We start from the raw sequence: 22,572 nt of genomic DNA, 5'->3' as shown, positions 1-22,572 counted from the left end.
TCCTCTCCAGAGATAAAGAGTAGAACTATATACACATGACATGCATGCATGCATACTGGATATTTGCAGTTCATTATAGAATATCTTCAACTTTTATGTTCTGTTCTAACCCCAAAAAATAAAATTAAAATAAAAATTTCAGATGTATCATTTAAAACAATCACAAGTACCATCCATTCGTAGCACATGGTTTAATTCTTTGGTTTTTGAAATTGACAAGTTAGAAAAATTAGGCAATGAGAAATTGAAGTAGTAATATTTTCACTTTACTGAATTTCACAAAATCAATGTACAAAGTACCATTTTGTTGTTACAAGGGAGGCCAAAGGGGGAGAGAGAGGATTTGAACTTTGGCATTGAACGAGGATAAATGCTCTCAACCACCGAAGCTACAAGCCCTCACATAAATACCATTTTCAGACTCACACTATGTACCAGCTTTCTATCTTTACAATGGAAACCTTAAAAAAATTGGCAAGCAGCTTCCGCTACTATTACCATCTAGAAAATTTTGCGTTGGTCTTCCTCAAGGCCAACAGTTTCGAAGTCAGTTGAAAAAGGTCAAAATCATAACTTGTACCTTGTTCATATCTCCTCACACCAGCATTGCCATGTGTTTCAGCTCAGAAATGCGTTCCTGTATGGTGAGCATTCAAATTGCTGCACTCAAGCATCAGTACAAAAAGAAAGGCCAAGCTTTGCACATTTGTAAAAGCATTCTTGAGAACACTCTTGCACACCTCACACTTGCCAGTGCATGTAAAATAGTCCTTCACGCGATCCAATCCATGCCCCCAAACCATAAGTTTTGGCATCAAGGTATTCATAGCTTCGCCTTTCATCCTGCTCTCCGTTGAACCCTATGGAGGAGTAGAAAACTGAAGGTCAATAAAATGGAGAAAATGACAATAAGAATGAGAGCACAAGAGAAATAGAGGGTACGTTCAGCGTTCCGCCAGCACACAGTTGAGGGGACTGTTTTAGAGAATTTATCCTCAAAAAGCAGTTCACCAGACTTGATACTCCAAATTCGTAAATTGCAGTCCTCTCCACCTAAAAGAAATATATATAAGAGAAACTCAAAGGATAGAACTTGCTAAAATAAATGGCATGCACAATAATGATATTCACCTGACATAAAAAATCTCTCAGATGGGTCAACTCCAAGCTGCATACGAGTATGGGAATTCACATGCCCCTCATAAGATTGTACAGCTCCTCTTTGGATTATCCGTTGGTCATAAAGCTTCACCTGCAAAAACAAGAAATAGTCAGAGTGACATTGACCAAAATCGTTGCAGCAACCACAGCAATAATAACCAGATTTGAGATTTTTTTTTTTTTACTTTTTTTGCTTTTCCTTAAGGATATATGTAATGAATTAGCTAGTACCTACTACCTAGACATTATCCCAGTTTTTTTCCTTTGAGAAAATTGGCTCTCTATAATTTTAGTTGATTGCCAGATATCTGTTGTGTTGAGATGGGAATATGTCTATGAAGACCAGTACTATGTAAAAATTTCATATTCTTATGGATGCTTTTCAAGTGTTACATATGTAAAGACCAGTGCTGCGGATCATACAAACACACACACTGAATAAGTAAGTATCTTAAAAAAGCTTGAAATAAACATTAACTGTTCCATCCATGGAGCTTGCCAAGAAGTACTGGTCATCAAACCGAAGCGATACCAAACTGGAGTATCAAAACAAACAGAGTGAGCACAAGATGAAAAACATTAAAGAAAAAAATCATCTTATGAAATGATAAAGCCTACTAACCTTGCAATAGAGGAAGGCATTTTAGTGCTATGAGAAGAATTCATATTTCTGGAAAGCTGCACAACCACAAAAAATTAAAAAAAAAGCTGGATAACTATTTGAAGTTTTAAATTTTACCTAGAAGAGCAAATATTCATTAAAAAACAATAAGCTGCTTGATGGGACAGACACATCCCTGATGGGCAAAGACATTAATAAAACAGCTCCACATTAAACTAAAATAATTCCGTTGGAAAAAAATTCCACCTGGAGGAAAAGAACAAGATGTTATGTCAAAGAAAAGAATTGAAAATTTTTTGAGTTACAGAAGCTCCTGCTATAGCTACACCTTTTTCTAAATGCTAAACATACTTACAAAATTTAAATCAATGATTTATGGAAATTGCTTGCGTTGTAAAATCATGGTATAACAATTCTTTCTGAAGGATAGAGGAAAAAAAAAAAAAAAAAAGAAACAAAAAGAAACTGTAGTTTGTTATGCCAACAATGAGCATTATACCTTAAACGATTGTTTACTAGATTTTCCAAGAGTGTTATCCAAAGGTGAGGGGCGCATTCTATGTCTAACTTGTCTTGCAGGAAATGCTTCCTGTTTCTCACGAACATCAACTGTTACAATTGCTCCATTTCTGAGTCCGCATAAAACAGCATTTCCCTACAATAATAAACAAAGATGAGTTCCAAAAACCATATAAAAGAAGTTACTAAACAAAAAAGTTAAGATAGTCAAAACGAATCAGCAAACCTCTGGATACTTTAAAATATGAATCTTTCTATCCTTAACCATGCATATTTGCACAGCACCTCCAGAATGGGAACATTATTTTAAAAGCAGTGAGCCTATTTAACTTATCAAAACCATAAAGCATAGTGTTTAGTTAACAGTCTGAAATAATTAAGCTTTATAATCCGTGTCAATACTATAGGAAGGACCACAGAAGGCAGTGGCAACATACCACATGGACCTGAAAATTTTCCCTCAATAACCTAGACATTAAGGTAAAATTTCTAAGAGTTTCCACAAACTTGACCAGAGTGTAGCATCTGATTCCTTGACCATTAACTGACATTGCTACTAGAACTGGCTCATGAAAAGCCAATTGATTTTAACCAATTTTGAATTATTGCTTCGAGCTGCAACTAAAAGCTAACTGGATGCATGTGCATCTCACTACTGTTCCACAGCAGACCAGCTGACTTCCAGCAACACATTTGCCAAATATGTAGATATCTTCTAAAAGTAGTAAAGATAGGGAAATGTGGTATAGAATAGTTAAATACTTCTGAATTATCAAAGAAGAATAATAACTTACCAATAATTATTTATCCAAGAACAACACGAATACAATAATCCTAATATTAATTATTAATAGTAGAAACAAGACTAATAAATTACCGAGTGAACGAGTTGTTGTGCCAAAACATCACTTTTACTGCGTAACAGCCATGATGCCCTCCCAGTTTCCAAATCCACCAAAGCAGCTCCCAGGTTGGTTCCTATAACAAACAAAATAAATTTTCTTAACAACAGCATTTACACTTCTGAAAAACTGTTGCCTTCAAGCATATTATGCATACTAGCAGCATTAGCAACACCAAAGCAGGAAAGAAAGCAAATTACTTCAGTATAAGTTCAAAACAGCAAGGGGAACAGTTGATTATTGAAATATCTTTATGTCACAATGATCAGAAATCAAATGCCAACATATATATATAAAGACACAGAGAGAGAGAGAGAGAGAGATGTGTGCGCTGAATTTTTTGACCCAGAGTATGCTAGTATTGAATTTTGGGTAACATATCCAAGAACTCTGTGTGTGTGCATGCACTAAATTTTTCAAGCCAGAGGATCATATTGTATTAACCCGCAAATAAGAGAACATTAAAGCTACCATGAATCATGACTAACACAGTTTAAAATATAATGATATAAAAAGGAAATAGTACTTACCAATCACTGCACGACTCCCATCAGGTTCACAATCTGCAGTCCAAATAGTGCAGTTGAAAGTTGCAATCTCATAAATGTTTCGCCTTAAGACAAGCCTATTTGGATTGAAATTTAGTAGTTCAACAAGGTTAATAACCACAAGACTCCCACCAGCCCTCTCACATCCCAACGTTGATACCCTGGTTTTTTTTGTGTTAAGGATTTGCAGAAGTAAAGATTAGTTTTTTCTTCAATAAGATACATACTGGAAACTTTTTTGGATAAGCTAAGAAGGTCTAGAAAGTATTGTAAGAGTTTTAAGTCCAACAAATACATGTGTGCGTGCACAAGCATCAAACTTGTATTCTATATTAAACAGTAAGAAGAAGAAGTCTGATAAAGTATGAAAGGATACAACATATGCTGGGTGCGTGAACTTTCATCTTCTGTGCCAGAAGACTGCTTTCCAAACAATTTTATACGAGATATATTCGATGGCATTCGTGGTGTAGCTTGAGCTGGTCTCCATATGTGCCCAGGCACTTCACTACACTCTAGTTGACTTTCGTTCAACAGTGGCCAGACACGATCTGCCTTACATTTCATCCCGTACTCAAGACCCTGCCCAACTTTCCCAACTTCAAAAATACTGCAAGAGCATCATATTTCAGAGAGATTAGTAATAAATTATTTGGAAATAGAGATGCCAAGAACCATAGGATAAGAATTCCAAAAGACACGTGTAATACAAATAAACACCGATACTCATATCATAGTAACAAACAGATTAAGACAGAAATTGAAACTATGTCATTGGAAAAAAACAAAAAACTAGAAATAAATATATAAACCACTCTAAAACATGATGCACGTAAAGAGAATTTGAGATGGTGCTTTTCAAAACAGCACAAAGAAGAACTTAGAGTGCGTGGCATTTCCACACTATATGTACTACAAACAGTAGCATTGATCAATCTCATAGTCTAGGAGACATTAGTGCCATAAATCAGCAAGAGCACTGCAAGTAAGGAGCACGGATTTTGTGGGGTCAAAGTACTCAGCAGGGCCTCATCTCACAATGGAAAATCGTTGAAAGTACTTGTTGACAAGCCCATGGTGGAATGAAATCACTTAGGACCACGTCAGCTTTAGCAGAAAAGCTTAGTTATCAACAGAAACCAAAGGCCCAAATGTCGAGGAAAAAGATGTTTGTAGTAGAGAATTATGTCAATGCTAACACCAATGCTAGTAATACGATAACATATATTGATAGTAATACTAGCATTAGTAAGCTAATAGGTAGAAAGGTGGAGAAGGAAAAGATTATTGTCTGTGACGGCCATGTGGTGTTATGAATCCACTTGAATTATAAGACACTGGGTTTAGGGTTTAAGATTTAGCATTGTACACATGTTACAATTTTGGTGGATTCATATCCTCACAAAAGAAAAAAATTCCCTAAAGAAGGGGCCAATTGAAGGAATGCTACGAGCTTTGGTTTGCAGCTTTTTAAGAAGTCTTTAAAGTAGTATCAGAGCCAGCCAAGTCAGCTCATTTCCCATATGTCCCTTAAAGACCGTGGTTATCACAACTGCTCCTTATGGTGAGGGAAAGGGCGCTGCCCTTCTCACTACCTGATAGTACGTATTATGAGCAGGTAAATGCTTGTGTTCTGCATTACTAAGGGCCATCATTTATTCCTCTTTCAGTGAGGATGCAATGGCATAAAGGAAAGGAGATTGTCATATATCTAGGTCCCACAACAGCCACTAGTTGGGGAGATCTAGGATACTTAAGTAATACATCCAAATCCAAATTCCAACTGAAGCTAATACTTCCAAGCAAAACTGGGAGGGAAAGGAAAGGAGAGAAACTCTCTTAAACCTTTCCATCAAAGGAACCATTCCAGATTGACATGTGAACTGTCGTGTCGAAACTAGATATGTGAATCTCAAAAATCAACCAAAAAATGTTCAATGCTGTCACCCAACATACATGCTCAGACATGCTTAAATACCGTATACAATAAGACACACTATGTCAATTCTTCAATACCTCAAACAACACGTATTAGAAAATCTTCTTAAATAAAGTCCCCAATCAACACCTTGTGTTTATCACATGATAAATGGATTGCAGGCTGTTTCGAGAAATAATGGCATCTGACAATTTCCTACAGTTCGCTTCTATACAAAAGGTGTAGCGGTTTCTACTTTGTTCTGTTGTTCCATATGTCTCCAAAATGAAACAAAACCACTTCCTTCTGTTTTTATTCTACAGTAGGAAAGTAGTAGAATTTCTATTTGTACATGCATGGTTCTTTTTTACTTCAATACATGAGTACCTGAATACATGTCTTAAAGCAACCCCCATTATGCAGTAGCCATAGCGCATTAATGCTATTTATTTAGAACTAAAAAACTAAATACTGCACAAGTTCTCATACTATTCTGACAGAACAGATCCATTTTCAAAGTCTTGAAACCCTGTACACAATCACTTAATTCATGCTACCATACCTTATTCCAAAACTATTATCAATTTATCACAAATTTTAACATATCGAACATTATTAAAACAAGAAAATATGCATGCAAAATTACATCAGACTGCAAGTTTATTCTACCTTAAAGAGCCATCAGCGCCACCTGCTAATACAAAGTCCGTATCAGTTAGTCCCTCTCCTGTCTGTACATCCATGCGAATCCGCTCCAAAGCACCATCACCTAACTGATTTGTTCCCTGATACTTCCAAACCTGCAATTCATAGAACACTGAGATAAAAATAAAATTATAAATTTCCTGCAGAATATAAATTACAACCTGCCATATCAGATATGGGTCATAAACAATCAAGCAGAAAGTAAAACCCGAAAAAAAATTGCTGGAATCATAATGGGCTAAATTTGAACATAACTGGAAAACTGAACTTAAAATCCTAGAATGAAGCCTTATAGTAAATCAACATACCACAGGATGGGATACTTGCGCCTTTTGGAATTCCTCATAAAAGTTACACCTTCCTTTACTGGAAGCGATGAGATTACCACATAACTCCCTGTCATGAAGCAGCTTAGAAGTTTTTACTCTGGTTCGCCTACATGAATTGCTCACCTATAACAAGATGAATCAGAACCAGCACTAAAGTCCTTTTGAAAATATAGTAACCAGCCTAACTAAAAGCATTAAAAATAAAAATAAAAACCAAGAATAAGCAGCAGCTATAAATCTGGAGGAATTTAAGATGCAGATTAACAGAAAGAAACAGCTGCTGTAAATCTATGTGAATAATAAGTAATACCATACGAAAATACATACAACAGAAAGGCTTAGGGATTCACTAGTTTCTTTACAACACTGGACGCAAATCTATGATGAAAGTCATTAGTATGTTAACCCAAGGCCAAAGAAAAAGTTGCACTACGAGTACCTGATCACCATGAGATTTTACACTGCTTACCACCCCATACATGAAACAGATAACAACTTTAATGTGTAACACAGAGAAACTTCTCAGCATGCCAAATTTTTTTCAAGGAATGAGATTAGCTCGATTCTAATGATCAATTGTCAGGAAAATCCCGTCAGTGTGACATGAAAAACTCACAATATGAAACTAAAGAACATCACCAGAGCACGTGGAACACAACATTTTACTCCCAATCCACCCCCAAACCGAAAAAGAAGTTGCAGTAAAATACAAATTCAACCAGAACCCATATACCATAGAAACAATTCTGAGCTCATTTAAGCTGAGAAGCATAAAAAAATAACAAAGATACAAACTTTAAAATAGGCAAAACTCTGGGAAAAAATACAAAATTTGGGTTCAAATGCAGAACAACTAGTGTACCTGGGCCGGTGTTTGAGCGTTGGAAGAAGAAGCAGCAGTGGTCACACGACGGGAGCCGGGTATTGGACCTTTGGTGGGGAAGTACCTGTTCTTTTCCGCATCATAGTAAAACCCAGGAAGTTCTGCACCCGAATTCATATTGTTATCAGCAGTGTGAAAAGAACCCACAAAAATTAAACCTACAAAATGAAGGGATGATATATATACCTCCTGCCATAGCTTTTGCACAGACAGAGAGAGAAACGTTGAAAAACCTCTGTGTTTGTGTTGTTTAGTGCAGAGAAGAAGGGAGTAGAAGTAAGACTGTTGAAACGGTGGAGGGATTCATGCAAAACGGTCACGAGTCCCGGCCATAACCTGCCAGTTGGTGCCCAGCGCTGAGGTGGCGGAAGCAGAGAGATGTACGTTGAGCCCGGATTGCCCTGAAAATCTTAGGGCTGCATTGTAATAGGTTTTGGGCCTTCTGTCCAGCATAGGTTTTCGGCTGACAAGGTTGGGCTGCGACCACATATTGTTGGTTTAGGTCCACCCAAATCCAAATGGGTCGGATCTGTCAACCAGCCCATTGTGTTATCCAAATTCAAATTATGATGATTACTAGATGATATTTTAGTTTTTGGTTCTTACATGTTCGTGTTCATGAAATTTGTACTTCATCGAAAGTGTACTTGTTGGGATTAATCTAGTAAAACTTGTGTATAAACTTTTGAATGGAACAAGTGAGAGGATAAATGTACAGAACATTTATATTATCTTGACGTGAAAAGATAATTAGTAAGTGCAAAGCCATGATTTTTATGGAAGTGGACTATAATTGTTTTTCATTTAAGAAGTTGTTGTGAACGGGGTCTAATCCAATGATTAAGGGCCTTGACTTTTGGTGGAGTGGACTAATTTTTTCTTAAATGAGGTAGACTAATTTCCACTAAATAGGTGAACTTCCTAAAATTTAGCACTAACGTTATGTTTTTCTAAATATTTGCAAGGGACTGGAGCCCACCCTAGTATGAAAGAGTGACTATGTCCTTAGTTGCATTGTCATGATAATTGATCAAACACGAATACACTCTAGAAAAAGGTGTTGGTATAAAAAGTGACCATGTCATTAGTTGCATTGTCATCGATCACGAATACACTCTAGAAAAAGTGTTTAGCGACGAAACATGTGGCAAGGAAAATGGCTTAGTAACCAAAAATGACCACAACGGCAAACTCCATACCACAAACATAATATGAGAATAGTGACGATTGTTGAATTGGCAGCGAGACGCCAAAAGATTGGCACACATTTGGTACATAATTGCACAACGACTTCTTCTAAAAGGGGGAAAAAAGAAAGAAAAAGGAAAGAAGGATAAAATCATATTCTAAGCTCCTAAATTAAAATTTGACAATTGTTGTGTGTGTCAAAATCACTATGTCACTCCTTTGAAATTAATATTTGCAGAGGAGAGTCCCAAAATTACAAAAGCAAAAGCAAATGTTAAAAGCCCCCCAACCCCAAAAGGAAAGTGCTAAAGTTGCTAACCATTCCATTGAAGTTGATCCATCATTGGACTGAGATGGTAATTATACAATCCATAAGGCAATTGTGTAGACTCCGCAAAATCGAAGTCAGAGTTAGAGCTCCCAAATGAAGCATCCATATTGGTCTGCTCATCAATCAACATATTGGCCTTTTCAATTCCCACTTCACAAGCCTTGTCCTCCTGCGGTTGCATAAACATTTCTTGATCAGGTTTTGTGGGTTCAAAGTTACCAGTGCCCCATTTGCAATTCTCATTTACAATCTCAAGCTCTGATAGTGGATATGAGTGACAAGAGGAGGTTGGGACACTAGCTCCAACTGAGGGTTGATTCATGGCCTCCATGAAAGCATTTGAATTAAGTTTTTCTTGCAGAGTCCAAACAGTATTATGGTTTCGGTATTCGTAGACTGATGATAGGGTTGAGCTTCCGTGCAATGAGTGGTCAGGGTTGATATGATTAGTATCAGGAGAGGAGGAAATAGAAGATAATGCTTGAAAATGTGCTTTCAATATGTCTATGGAAGTGTCTGAGACATGTGAATTTACAGGGAAAAAATAAGAGGGTTTAGGCAGAGTTGGATAAAATGAGCATTCACTAATGTTGTTGTTGGTGCTATGGTTAGTTTTGGAAGAAGGGAGAAGATTGTGTGTGTTGGGATCTAAACCTTGTGCAATGAGCTTCTTCTTGATGCATGAGTTCCAGAAATTCTTGACTTCATTATCTGTTCTACCTGGCAAATGCTTGGCTATCTGAGCCCATTTGTTGCCCAAAATCCTATGAACATCTATGATGGTTCTCTCTTCTTGCTCAGAAAATGAACCCCTCTTGAGATCTGGTCTCAAATAGTTTATCCACCTTAATCTGCAACTCTTTCCACACCTCTGCAAACCTTCAATATTACAGAGGAAATTAAACCATACAAGAGAACAAGCTCACGAAACGACACTCTTTGAAATTAAGGGAGAGATTTATATAAATTTATAAGAAAGAATCAATTGAGAAAGGGATACCAGCTAGTTTTGGGATAGAGCTCCATGAACCATGGCCGTAGGTGTTTATGTGATTGATTAGCATTTCATCTTCTTCAGGGGACCATAGTCCTCTCTTGACTTTCTGTTTGCTGCAACATTTATGGCCCATATCCTTAGCTATATTGATCCCTCCAAGTTCCAACCCTTTCTATAGTATAGTGCACTTGTAATTATCTTCTAGTCTGGACGTGGCTAGTTTCCTTATATATGTCTCTTGAAATCTCCAATTTTAGAAAAAAAAGGTGCATATCTGCTTTAATAAAGTATATATGTTTCATTCAATTTGGCTTTATACGTATGATGCAGATGGGTGGAAAGAGAGAGGGAGAACCTTTAATTAACTTTGGGTTTACTCATGTAGCTTCCTAGCCTGTCTCATCAACTATGGCTCTCGCAACTGATTACCACATTTTTCTTTGGTTACATTTTGAATCTTACTTGAGTAAGAGTTAGTGTAAGTAAGAGTTAGTGTATAATGCACAAAGCATGATGATTCTCAACGTAAGATCGTCCTTCAATTACTGTTTGATTTGAGGATTAATTCATATTATATGGATCATATTTAGTATATACTTAGTAACATAGAGATTCAGTTGAGGAATTCTTCAAATAAGATTATTTAAGGAACACCATTGTAGTGTTCGTCACACATTGTATTCCAATTATCTGAATCGTCTAGTGTTTAGATATTCCATAAAAGATCATATCTGTAAAAAAATCACTTGAATCCGAAACAATCTGACCACTCAATTCGATTGTCGTTATTATAGTCTTTTCTTGAAGTACCGTGTTCGTCTATTTTGTTGTTCTCAACTAGATGCCTTAATGATTTTCAATTTACATGATTTTTGGCAAGGATGATCTATGAATAAAGACTTAAAAATTAAATGATTTTGGATTATTGATAAAAAAAATTCGTAGAGAACCCTAAGGAGTATCCCTCAAATAAAATTATTTGAAAGAACCTCCATATAATATAAGGGGAATATAACATATGTAAACACTTAGTATATATATGCATGAATTAGGCATGCATGAGAAGCTTAGTTAATCATATGTTTAGTAAGCATAAACTGCTGGTTTAGCAACAGTGCATAATGTAAGTAACAATTAGTTTACCCTAAGTATAATTAAAAGTTGATTTTGATCTTTTTGTTTTACTTAATAATTAAACTCTTTCGCTCCCCCGTCTCTCTCTCTCTCTAATGATGTGATGTATTACATATCCTTAGCAAACACACATTTGAATATAAAAATCATGTTTATTAATCTACGTGTTACAACATAAGTAGTTGACGATTTATATTTTACCAAATATAATATTTACTATATCATAAGTGGGGTACTATTATAAATCATGTAACAGTGTGACGGACACATCAAAGAATTCATATACAGTTGATTCATATATCGAGGATGAATGATAATGTCCATATGCGGGAAGGCCGAAGAGGGAAGGCCTAATGATTTAAAGGTAACCCCATCATTTGTTGGACATAATTTCTACATTTGTATGTTTGATGCCAGTTATATTCAGAATAGGCGGCATATCTTTTCTTCACTCAACCGTTGCTTGAGGTTGTCAATCATATTTTCTTGGTGTCAACGAAGAAGATGGTGATTGGATATCCTTGCTTTCATGATTTTCTTCCCTGCCCCTTCTTACATTTCCTTATTCATCTGTCTTAGTTAATCCATTTTTTTCCTCATAGATTAATATTTCTGAGGAGAAAATCACGTGGAAAAGCAAAGCAGACAAATGAGAGAGGAAAGAAAGCACACACATTCTCCATATCGAATGAAACCAACTTGTTTATCTTTCCACCATTCCCACCTTTTACGTACAATTGTTAAAATTGTCTCTCCTGGCCCCACTATAAACATCATTGTTGATGGTCTGTTAGTTATTTTCTCGCATTAAAGAGAAAAACATCATTGATGCACTGAGAGAACAGTTATAATTTTTTCTCGTTTTCTTCACAAAGTCCCTTTGTCTTTTTCTTTTGTTTTGGTCGAAAAGTCCATTTTTCTTGTGGAGCATGAAGTAAAATTTGCGTGCATTCTTTACATACGATTTTTTGGTGTTTATCAGATGCAATGCAAGTCCGAATTTATAGCTTGCCCTGTTCAAGTGATACACCAGGTTACTCATACAAGCTTAGATTAGATAGCTCCATAGTCCATATGCAGAACAAGAAGGCGTTTGGTTCGCCGGATAAAAAGGGGTTTGGGAATGAAAAATCATTCCTTTTTTCATATTTGGTAAGTCTAGATTAGAAAAATGAGGGAGGAAATGAGTCCCTCAATTCAGCTTGGGTTTCATTTTCCGTTCTCATGGAAAATGATTGCCTATTCCCTAGCCTTTTTTTCTCACGAACCAAACGCTTTAGATTATCCACAATAATGTTTTCTATTTTTTGGTTAAAATTTAGCTAAAAATATATAAAAGTTATTTTAAGAGCTCTTTATAAAATTTAAATTCCAATCATGCTCTCTAGTTTAACGAGTCATAAATGTTATTACTCTTTATTAATTGGTCTCTCTCTATTAAAAATTAATATAACATTAATTAAAGATTTGATATACTCATTAAACAAAGCAGCATTAAATTATAAGGAGCCACTAGGAGTCATTTCTCTCTCCTCAGATGTAGGAGCTCCTAGAGGCCTCTCTATTTTAGGAGGTGAATAAGAGCATCCACAACATGCTTTCTATTTCTTAGCTAAAATTTAGCTAAAAATATAAGAAAGCTATTTTAGGAGCTCTCTAAAAAATTTCAACTCTAGCCATACTCCCTAATTTGGAGAGTCAAAATGCTATAACTCTTTTTTGATTGGTCCATCTCTATTAAAAAATAAAATAAAAAATAGTTAGCATTAAATAAAAGTTTAAAATACTCATTAAATAAAGCAGCATTAAATTATAGGGAACCACTAGGAGTCCTTTCTCTCTCCTCAGATTTAGGAGCTCCTAGAGAACTCCATATTTTAGGAGGTGGATAGGGAGCGTAGTTGGAGTTGCATTTTTATGATTCCTTCCTAAAATTTATCTAAGGAGGTGATTTAGGGAGCCTATTGTGGATGCTCTAGAGTCAATTCCTCCATAAAATTTGTCCAAAAAAATAATTTAGGAAGTCTATTATAAATGCTTTTAGAGTTAATAGTTATCCACATGGGTCTCTTGAATTCGACCTTTGTTCTTCACTTCTTAGTTTGTTGGTTTGCAAGTGCAAAAGTGGGGTTGCACCTATATGTATTGTTGTATGTCACTCTATTTGTCTATCTGGGGTATGCCTGTACGGGGAGGAATATAAAAGGTTGATATACATTGTTTGCTAGTGGAAGCTAATGGGAAAAGGTTTAAGTACCTCAATATACCAACTTACGTCAGAAACAGCATTTCATCCCCAATTTTTTCAAAGGTATAATGAATAAGTGTATATTAATCCAAAACCAAATATTTATCAGATCTGCGTGTTTCCCATGGCTGAACAGAACAGACAGCAGCACGCCCCTCATCACAAGTTCACAAGTTAAATCATCCCCAACTTTTTTCAACCCTTTTCTTCTTTTGTTGTTTTGTATGAGTCATCGGTTTAGTGTTCACTGTCTTCCTTTTGGGGTTTTATACACAAATGATGCTTAAGCCTTGGCAAATTAATTAAGTAGGTTTATGCAAATACCCACTGGTGTAATGGTGTAGAGGTAATTGTTCTTTCAAGAAAGATCCTGAGTTCGAGTCTTATCATCTGTGTAGTATGTTATCGCCCCTCTCAAAAGGGAAAGTTCTTAACAAAAGAAAGAGAGTATGTTTAAATTTTTTAATTCCTATGCTTAAAGGGGGCGAAATCATAATCCGGGCTTTCTATGCAGTAAATGGTCAACTAAATTTTCCATGATCATCACCAATATTTAATTAGAACGATGGACCACCAGTCCATTATAAACTTTACTGTATATAGTAATGTTACCGACAGTTTCTATAATCATCCTTCCTTCTTCTTTTGGTCCCTGATCAATTTTCATGATCATCACTTCGAAGAAATTTTATATGCAAAAGCCAAAACAAGCTCGATTAACCCCACTACTAAAAAAAAATATCAATCTACTTACTGTTCATGGATCAAATTATTATTATTAATTAGTTGCCCTAATAACCCCCACTCCTATTCATAACTTTTCTTCCACAAGATTTTCTTTCTGCTGTTACTTGTCTCACTGCATGTCTCCATTCCAAAGACTTTTCTTTGATATATTGAAAGGGGTCATTGACCATCATTGCGCCCCCTTGTGTGCTACATCAGCTGCGAAAATTCATAGATCAGAAATCTAAATTCAAAATCCAATCATAGGATCCAAACGGGCCTAATTTCCTTCTAGGGTTATATCGACGTAGCAGTGTCATGTGACCATTTCCATTTATGCATTTGTAGAACATTCCGGTCAATGTCGGCAGCTTATTTCGTGTCATTTTTAAGTTATTAGGTAAGAACTTCTGATCTTGCAACTCAGAAAATATGTAAGTTTTGGATCAGTGTCTATGATTGTTGGTTTTGGGATATGCTGAGTTTTGATAGATTTCTTAAGCTTGTCAATGTCTTGTAAACATGATCAATAAAAATTCCAAGTACAAACATAACAGCTCATGGCCCTTCCAGTGGCACCAGAAGCAGAAGCGATACCCTTAAAAAGGTTTTGAATCTTCTACACAACAATTGGGTTTTGGAAAGAAGGATCTGAGAAGTGGCAGATACAACTACTGAAAAGACATAAATAAATAAATAGTAGTTCCATCCAGCTTTGGAGCAACTGGGGAAAAAAAAGGGATAAGGACAGATGAAGTGTTCATGTGATAATCAAAGTTTACACTTCAATTATAGGCTGTCTAATTTGATCAGCAGCCAATGATTTCTTGACATCTAGTAAATCCATTAATATATAAACTTTTAATTACAATTAATCTGTCTCTAGATTTTTTATGTTTTATTGCAAGTAGTGACTAACGCATCAAGTCATTATTTTATGGTTGCATTGAATCGAAAAAGCCCATATTCTGTTCCAGAAAGCCCGTTTTTGCTATGGATATTTGGATAAGTCTGGCTGCTTTCAGTTTATGTCCTGCTAATTCTCAATTGGGTGTGTGAGAAAATTGATGGACTAGTTCATCGCTTGTCTTTTTTAGGGCATAGAAATATCATGGAGATAGCAACTGTTTTAGTAGATTCTTTTACATTTCTCAATAATCAAAATTACACCCGCTCAAAGATGTGACGGCACGGAACTAGACTTGGTATTTAGGCCTCGTTTGTTAGAGAAGACAATACTAGACTAGACTAGCAAAATGTCTATATTTTATATGCAATCAAGACATAATATGGATATTGTTGTCTAATTTAGACGACGGAGAAAGACTATTCATAAGAGGTTAATCACTAAAACTTATCCCTCATAATCCTATCAATTTCAAGGAGATTAAGTGGATAAATTTTAGTCATTAATCTCTTATATAGATAGTCCTCATTCTTCCTCCAAGTTAGGCAACATATTCATATTATGCCTTCTATGAACACAAAATATAAGCATTTATTTAGTAAAGTCTAGGCCTCCCTACCAAACAAGCCCTTAGGTACTAACATCTTAAAAACTTACTAAGAATCACACATACCTTTGTAAGTTTTACACAAACTTGAAAGGAATTTTTGGAGTTTGGGTCACATAATTTGTGCCACTCTTATATTTTTAATTTATACACACTTTGGATCCCGACTCTCTACCATTAAACTTATATTACAAAATTGCAGTCTCAAACATGTGGTTCTAAACTCGTGAGATTGTCTTTAATATAAAATTATTGGTAATATTGGTTAAGCTTTTTATATTCTACAATTGATTTGATACTCCACGCTTTTTATATCGAAGTAATATTCCCTTTTAGTTTTATTTTTTATTTTAGTTAATTTTTTTATTTTTTTGGTAACAATTTTAAAATGAGGAAAGAAGGAGAGCAATGTACGTAAAGCGTTATACATAGAGCAGCTCTAATTTTCCTATGAAACTAAACAAACAATGCAATCCTTGGTCAATCTGTCTAACCTTCTGATCAAACCCAGAAACCATGCCTCTTGTTGGTTTGTCCAAAATTTCAATTCATGGGTTAAAGCTATACGAAATGCTCCTTCCCCCCATGAAGCTTTGGGTATCTATTGTCAAATGCAACGTCAATCTGCTCGTTTCGATAGCTTCTCCATGCTCCTTACGCTGAAATCATGCACCCAATTGAAGAACGATGCAGTCATTCAACATCTCCATGCCCACATCCTTAAACTTGGCTTTAGATCTGATCTATATGTGGCCAGTGCACTACTCGCTGCGCGCTCTATTGCCTCGCTTGAAGATGCCTGTGTACTGTTCGATGAAATGCCTGACAAGAACACGGTCACCTGGAATATAATGATTTCTGGGTATTTGAGATCTGGGGATGTAAAGAGAGCGCGTTTGGTTTTTGAGGAAATGCCATTGAGAGATATTGCTTCATTTTCTGCCATGATCAGTGGGTACGTGCAAAATGGCAATCATAAGCATGCCTTATTGCTCTTTCGGAGTATGGTAATGAATGAGAACGAAGGTATAAGACCTGACGGAGGGATTGCAGTCTCAGTTTTATCCTCTTGTGCCCGCATGGGTACCCATGGGCTGTTGTTGGGGAAATCAGTTCATGGGTTTATGGTCAAGAATCACTGGGAGTTGAATGTGGAACTTGGCACCACATTGGTTGACATGTATGCTAAGTGTAGGTCTTTGAAAGGAGCTGCAAGGGTTTTTGAATTGATGCAAGAAAGAAGTGTCACGTCTTGGACTGCATTGATTTGTGGATCAGCACAACATGGCTGCAGCAGAGCAGCATTTTCCTTGTTTGGGAAGATGCAACAAGCCGGTGTGAGACCTAGTGAACAGACTTTCACAGGAATTCTTAGTGCTTGTATGCATAAAGGACTAGTTGAGGAGGGGCGCAAATACTTCAAGTTGATGGAAGAAAGTGGCTTGGAGCCTACAATTCAGCATTATGGATGCATGGTCCATTTGTATTGTAGGGCAGGACTGTTAGAAGAAGCTTATGAGGTAATTAAGAAAATGAGACTTGAACCCGATATTTATGTCTGGGAATCTTTTTTGTCTGCTTGTATGAAGCATAAACGGTACGAGATGGCAGAAAGAGTAGCTGAGCAAGCCATGAAGATGGTAAAACCAGGAAACGATGATCGGCTTTATTCTCTTATCTCGGATTTGTATGCTTTGGGTGGAAAGTGGGATGATGCTGACAGAGTGAGGAACTTAATGGTCAAGCAAAATGTGAGGACGTTTAAGGGCTCTAGGTTTGTTAGGACGGATAATCGAATGTTAACATTCCATCTGTCCTCGGGCAACTCATGAGATTTACCTGGATGATATTAACTTGGGTTGAGCTTTCAATTTGTTAAGATGGCTCATTTGTTTTGTTAGATTGATCGCAAGAATAACATCTTTTGCTTTGATTGTCATACGATTTTATTGGAATTTGGGCCAATAGTTGGATGCTCCAATCTGATTGAGGAGTAGTTCTGAGTTGCAATCTGACTTTTCTGTAGCTTCCTCTAAAATTGATCCTAAGATGGCTCATCCATTTCAATTTGCCAAGCAACTGCCATACCAAAAACCCTAACTTCACCCCCTTTTTTTATTCCCCCCAACCCTAAACCCTAAATTAAAGCAGGTGTTTTTCAAAAAAAGATTTCAATTAGTTTAAAATAGGTTTTGTTTTGTTTTGTTTTTTTTAAGGGGGAAATACCTTGTTGATCCATGTTGTGCTCGGATTTTCAATTGGATCACTAATTATTTTGGTCTTTTCCATTTAATTTAATTTAATTTTTTTGCTTTTTAATATTTACTGAAAGATTTAATTTGAATTTATAAAATTTCCAAACAGCTAAAACGTTATACACAGAGCGCGCCAACTACTAGTTTTTTCAAATGAAACTATACAAGGCTCACAAGCAATGCAATCCATCGTTGTATCGCTCTCCAACCATTTAATAAGACCCACGAACCACGCCTTTTTCTTCAAAAGCTTCAATTCTTGGGTTTCGGCTATACGAAATGCTCCTTCCCCCCAAAAGGCTTTGAACATCTACTCTCAAATGCACCGTCAGTCTGTTCCTTTTGATAGTTTTTCCATGCTCTATACGCTAAAATCATGTACCCAGTTAAGGAATCAAGAAATCATTCAACACCTCCATGCCCATATCATGAAACTTGGCTTTGGCAATCATGTATATGTGGCCACTTCACTTCTCCATGCGTACGTTGTTGTCTCGTTCGTGGATGCCTGTGTACTGTTCGATGAAATGCCTGAGAAGAACACGGTCACGTGGAACACGATGATTGCAGGGTATTCGAGGTCGGGGGATGTAGAGAGAGCACGTTTGGTTTTTGAGGAAATGCCACTGAGAGATGTTGCATCATGGTCTGCCATGCTCACTGCGTATGTGAACAATGGCAATCAAGAGTGTGGGCTGTCAGTGTTTCGGGATATGGTAAAGGATGGAGGTTTAAAACCTGACCAAGTGACTGCAGGATCAGTTTTATCCGGTTGTGCCCACTTGGGTCATCTTGGGTTGCTTGTGGGGAAATCAGTTCATGGGTTTATGGTCAAGAATGGATGGGAGTTGAATGTGGAGATTGGTACAGTTTTGGTTGACATGTATGCTAAGTGTGGGTTTTTGAAGGGAGCTGCAAGGGTTTTTGAATTGATGCAAGAAAGGAATGTCATGTCTTGGACTGCATTGATTTGTGGATCGGCACAACATGGCTACAGCAAAGCAGCGTTGTCTTTGTTTGAGATGATGCAAAAAGCTGGTGTAAAACCTAATGAATTGACTTTCACAGGAATTCTTAGTGCTTGTGTGCATACAGGACTTGTTGAGGAGGGCCGAAAATATTTCAAGTTAATTGAAGAAAGTGGCTTGGAGCCTAAAATTCATCATTATGGATGCATGGTTGATTTGTATGGCAAGGCAGGACTGTTAGAGGAAGCTTATGAGGTTATTAAGAAGATGAGATTTGAACCCAATGTTGTTGTCTGGAGTGCTTTTTTATGTGCTTGTAAGGAGCATAAACAGTTTGAGATGGCCGAACGAGTGGTTGAGCAGGTCATGAAGATGGTAAAACCAGATAACGATGGTGGGGTTTATTCTCTTATCTCAGATTTGTATGCTTTGAGTGGGAAGTGGCATGATGCAGAAAGAGTGAGGAATTTAATGGTCAGCCAACATGTGAGGAAGGCCAGGGGCTCTAGTTTTGTTAGAAGTGGATAGTAGTGTAGTAGAAAATTTCCATTCCATATGTCGTTGTGGAACTTATGAAATTTACATGGATGATACTAACTTGGGGTGAGTGTTCAATGTGTTTATATGGTTTACTTGTTTACGAGCGAGAATAATGCATTGATCAGGTCAATAACATTAGCTGGTTTGGTTGTTATGAGGTTTTAAGAAGACTAACAAGATTGAGGAGCAAAAAGCAGAGTAGTTTCTTCATGCTCTGCAGCTGTGCTCAAAGGCTCTGTTGGTACTTTTCGGAAAACATATCAGATATATTTATTTTTCTGCCGCAAGTAGGTTTCTAAGTTTGGCAAAGCAACTACTAAGTCGATCAAATACTCATGAGATGGTGGCTCTGATGTGGATACATTTCCAGGTAAATGAGCATTGGCATCGGAACATGGATCAAGTTTCAGGTGTCCGTATCAACTGCAAACGGTTGATCGGGTTTGTCTCCTCAATGCATATAGGACTTTTTTTTGGGTAGTTCCTTTCTTTCAAATCAATTTGTTTTTTTCTTCTGTTTCACCCCCTTTGTTTTCCTTAATTCTTCGTTCTTTAAGGCAATCAGGGCTCGTTTGCTGCGGCTACCTTTAGATGAGGGGTATATAAATAAGAATAGTATGACATGAATTAGCATATTTTTAGAATGAAAATATGTAATAAGATTGAAAAAAAAAAGTGTGGAGAAAGTGCAAATAGAAGAAACGGTGGTACATTACATTCGAATCTAAATTGAATTATGATTGTCTACGAATGCCACATGGTTGCCCAATTGCACCAATTTAAGATTTGGGAATTAGATTCGTATAATCAGAAAATTCCTTGAGCAGAGTTTAGCACATTAAACAAGCTACATTTTCTGTTTGCAGGAGACATCAACCATATTGCTCGCAAGGCTTTAAAAATTTTATAAAATAAAATAAAATAACTTTGATATAGAATAGATCAATCAACCTCTCGATTTATGTAAAGATTAGATACATAATCTGACTTCTAGTCATTTGCTCAAGAATGGTATGATCATGTGTCTATTTAAAAAGATCGTAGATTCGAGTCATAGTATCAGTGTAGCGTGTATGAGTTTAGACATTTCTTAAAATTAACAATGAAAGTTAACTTTTTTTTTCTTTTATCTTTTTGGTCCTTAAGTGGGCTTCCAGTTGGTCATTACCAAAGCCCATATAAGCTCCTGGGTTGGTCCATATAGCATTCAACCAGAGTCCCAAGAACACTAAACTTTTGTTGCAGAAGCCAATCTTGATTTATCTCTATCAGATTAGTGATTGGTTGAAAATTGAAATGAGTTCGTTGGCATCTTCACTTGGCACTTGCAATCCCAGAAAGTTGAGAACACAAAACATTTTGCTCCAGAGGGATGTCACAACATCAGAAACATCAAGAGTCAAAATCTTAAGCCATCCACAGAGAAGAAGCTCATCTTCTTCTTCTGAACAAGTACTGCAGCTAAATGAGAACCCAAATTTGCTTAAGAGAAGAGAAGCGATTGGCTTTGGCTTCTGTCTTGGCCTTCTTGATGTACTCTTAGCACCTCAACCCACTCAAGCAGCTGAAGGGGCCACTTGCGAGCTAACTGTGTCTCCCTCTGGCCTCGCTTTCTGTGACAAAGTTGTGGGATATGGCCCTGAGGCTGTTCAAGGACAGCTGATTAGGGTATTAAAGAATTATATATATATATATATATACCATGGGTTCTGTTGCAGAAAATTAAACATGGGTTTTGTTGTTTTTCTGTTGTTGTATTTGCTTAAAACAAACAAAATTGTTAAGAAGTCCAACAGTTGTTGGGTTGAATTAATTTTAGGACCTTGTGGGCAAATAAGGGTCTTATGTATCTGGGTTCTGTTCTGATCAATTTTGTAATGCAAATGCAGGCACACTATGTTGGGAAATTGGAGAATGGGAAGGTGTTTGATAGCAGCTACAATCGTGGGAAGCCCCTTACATTTCGTGTTGGTGTTGGTGAGGTATGCATATCACTATTGGAATATGTTCATAATTTGCAGCAAGTCATGTGTTTGCCTGGACCAAAATTTTCCTTATTTGTGCTCTGGACTTCCCTAAATTGGGTGGTGTCTCCTGCTTTCAAAATATTGATATGGTTGCTCAAGAACCTTACTTGAGGTCTTTAGGGGATTTGTTTGTGATCATTGTTTGAAGCTCTTGTCTACTAAACATAAACACTGCTGCCTGAAAAAAGGCAATGCCCTTCTTGAATGAAATCACCCAACTTTTTCAGTGTTAAGATTTTACGCCGAATAGAACTATTTGTACCACATTTAGTAATCACATTGCTAATCATCTCACTGCACTTAGCACACATAAGCAAGCCTCTTGTAGCCCTCTCTATCTAAATTGAAGTATTGTTAATTTGCATTCTTCGAAATCTCACAGGTTATCAAAGGGTGGGATCAAGGTATTCTAGGTGGTGATGGAATTCCTCCAATGCTTGCTGGTATAGTAAAAATCCATGAACGCCATGTTTACCCTTCTTAATCCCACTACCCTTGTCAAATCCATGACAACAAGAAGTTGATTAGTCTTTATAACTTGATTAGGGGGAAAACGCACCTTGAAGCTTCCTCCAGAACTCGCATACGGCGTAAGAGGAGCTGGATGTAGAGGAGGTAAGCTAAGCAGTCACATTTTGTTCCCTCTCTTTGTAGAACCAGATGAAGTGCAAGATAGTCTCATTTGGTTACTTACTAACTTACTACTATATATGCCATGGTGCAGGCTCATGCATTATTCCTCCGGATTCAGTTCTTCTGTTTGATGTGGAATTCATTGGCAAGGCATGAGAAGTGGCCCAAGAGCCAATCAACAGCAGTGTCTCTTGTGAATTGTTTGTTCAGTGGTAAAATGGAGGGATGATAATATGTGTATGTTTGGCTGCCTCTGGATATGTCAGCATATTGTTATGAGAAGAAGAAATGAGCATATTAGACTCTTTTAGCAATTGAGCTGTCTTTCTTATGAGTCATTGATCAAAGTTCAAACCAAACTATTTCCAACTTTAACCTTTGAGTGTACTAATCAAATAATTAAAAGAAAATTAATGAGAGCCTC

General features: G+C 36.7%; 5 protein-coding genes across 5 annotated transcripts; 3 read left to right on the top strand and 2 right to left on the bottom strand.

Annotated features, from left to right (window-relative positions):
- LOC18780878 (DDB1- and CUL4-associated factor 4) lies at positions 245–7,944 on the bottom strand. The gene is made up of 13 exons (XM_007211847.2): positions 7,774–7,944; positions 7,567–7,688; positions 6,684–6,827; positions 6,340–6,470; positions 4,129–4,362; positions 3,735–3,913; positions 3,180–3,280; positions 2,283–2,438; positions 1,784–1,839; positions 1,640–1,697; positions 1,132–1,252; positions 943–1,053; positions 245–860 (listed from the first exon to the last, which is right to left on the bottom strand). Exons 1-13 carry the CDS (start codon positions 7,781–7,783, stop codon positions 742–744), a joined length of 1,542 nt encoding a protein of 513 aa, XP_007211909.2. The 5' UTR covers positions 7,784–7,944; the 3' UTR covers positions 245–741.
- LOC18780649 (transcription repressor MYB4) lies at positions 8,798–10,278 on the bottom strand. Its single transcript, XM_007213316.2, has 2 exons — positions 10,107–10,278; positions 8,798–9,985 (listed from the first exon to the last, which is right to left on the bottom strand). Exons 1-2 carry the CDS (start codon positions 10,234–10,236, stop codon positions 9,090–9,092), a joined length of 1,026 nt encoding a protein of 341 aa, XP_007213378.1. The 5' UTR covers positions 10,237–10,278; the 3' UTR covers positions 8,798–9,089.
- On the top strand, positions 15,917–17,698 carry LOC18780957 (pentatricopeptide repeat-containing protein At5g66520). Its single transcript, XM_020563082.1, has one exon. It carries the CDS (start codon positions 16,193–16,195, stop codon positions 17,555–17,557), a length of 1,365 nt encoding a protein of 454 aa, XP_020418671.1. The 5' UTR covers positions 15,917–16,192; the 3' UTR covers positions 17,558–17,698.
- On the top strand, positions 17,799–20,191 carry LOC18778801 (pentatricopeptide repeat-containing protein At5g66520). The gene is made up of 2 exons (XM_007214164.2): positions 17,799–19,729; positions 19,859–20,191. The coding sequence occupies exon 1, from the start codon at positions 18,160–18,162 to the stop codon at positions 19,474–19,476; it is 1,317 nt and encodes a 438-aa protein (XP_007214226.1). The 5' UTR covers positions 17,799–18,159; the 3' UTR covers positions 19,477–19,729; positions 19,859–20,191.
- On the top strand, positions 20,712–22,486 carry LOC18779000 (peptidyl-prolyl cis-trans isomerase FKBP13, chloroplastic). Its single transcript, XM_007211969.2, has 5 exons — positions 20,712–21,156; positions 21,378–21,470; positions 21,898–21,958; positions 22,062–22,130; positions 22,240–22,486. The coding sequence occupies exons 1-5, from the start codon at positions 20,785–20,787 to the stop codon at positions 22,302–22,304; spliced, it is 660 nt and encodes a 219-aa protein (XP_007212031.1). The 5' UTR covers positions 20,712–20,784; the 3' UTR covers positions 22,305–22,486.

The sequence above is a fragment of the Prunus persica genome, chromosome G4, assembly GCF_000346465.2.
Source record: "Prunus persica cultivar Lovell chromosome G4, Prunus_persica_NCBIv2, whole genome shotgun sequence".
Taxonomy (NCBI): Eukaryota; Viridiplantae; Streptophyta; class Magnoliopsida; order Rosales; family Rosaceae; genus Prunus; species Prunus persica.
Note: the sequence above shows the minus strand (reverse complement) of the source record. Positions and strands in the feature narration are given on the sequence as shown.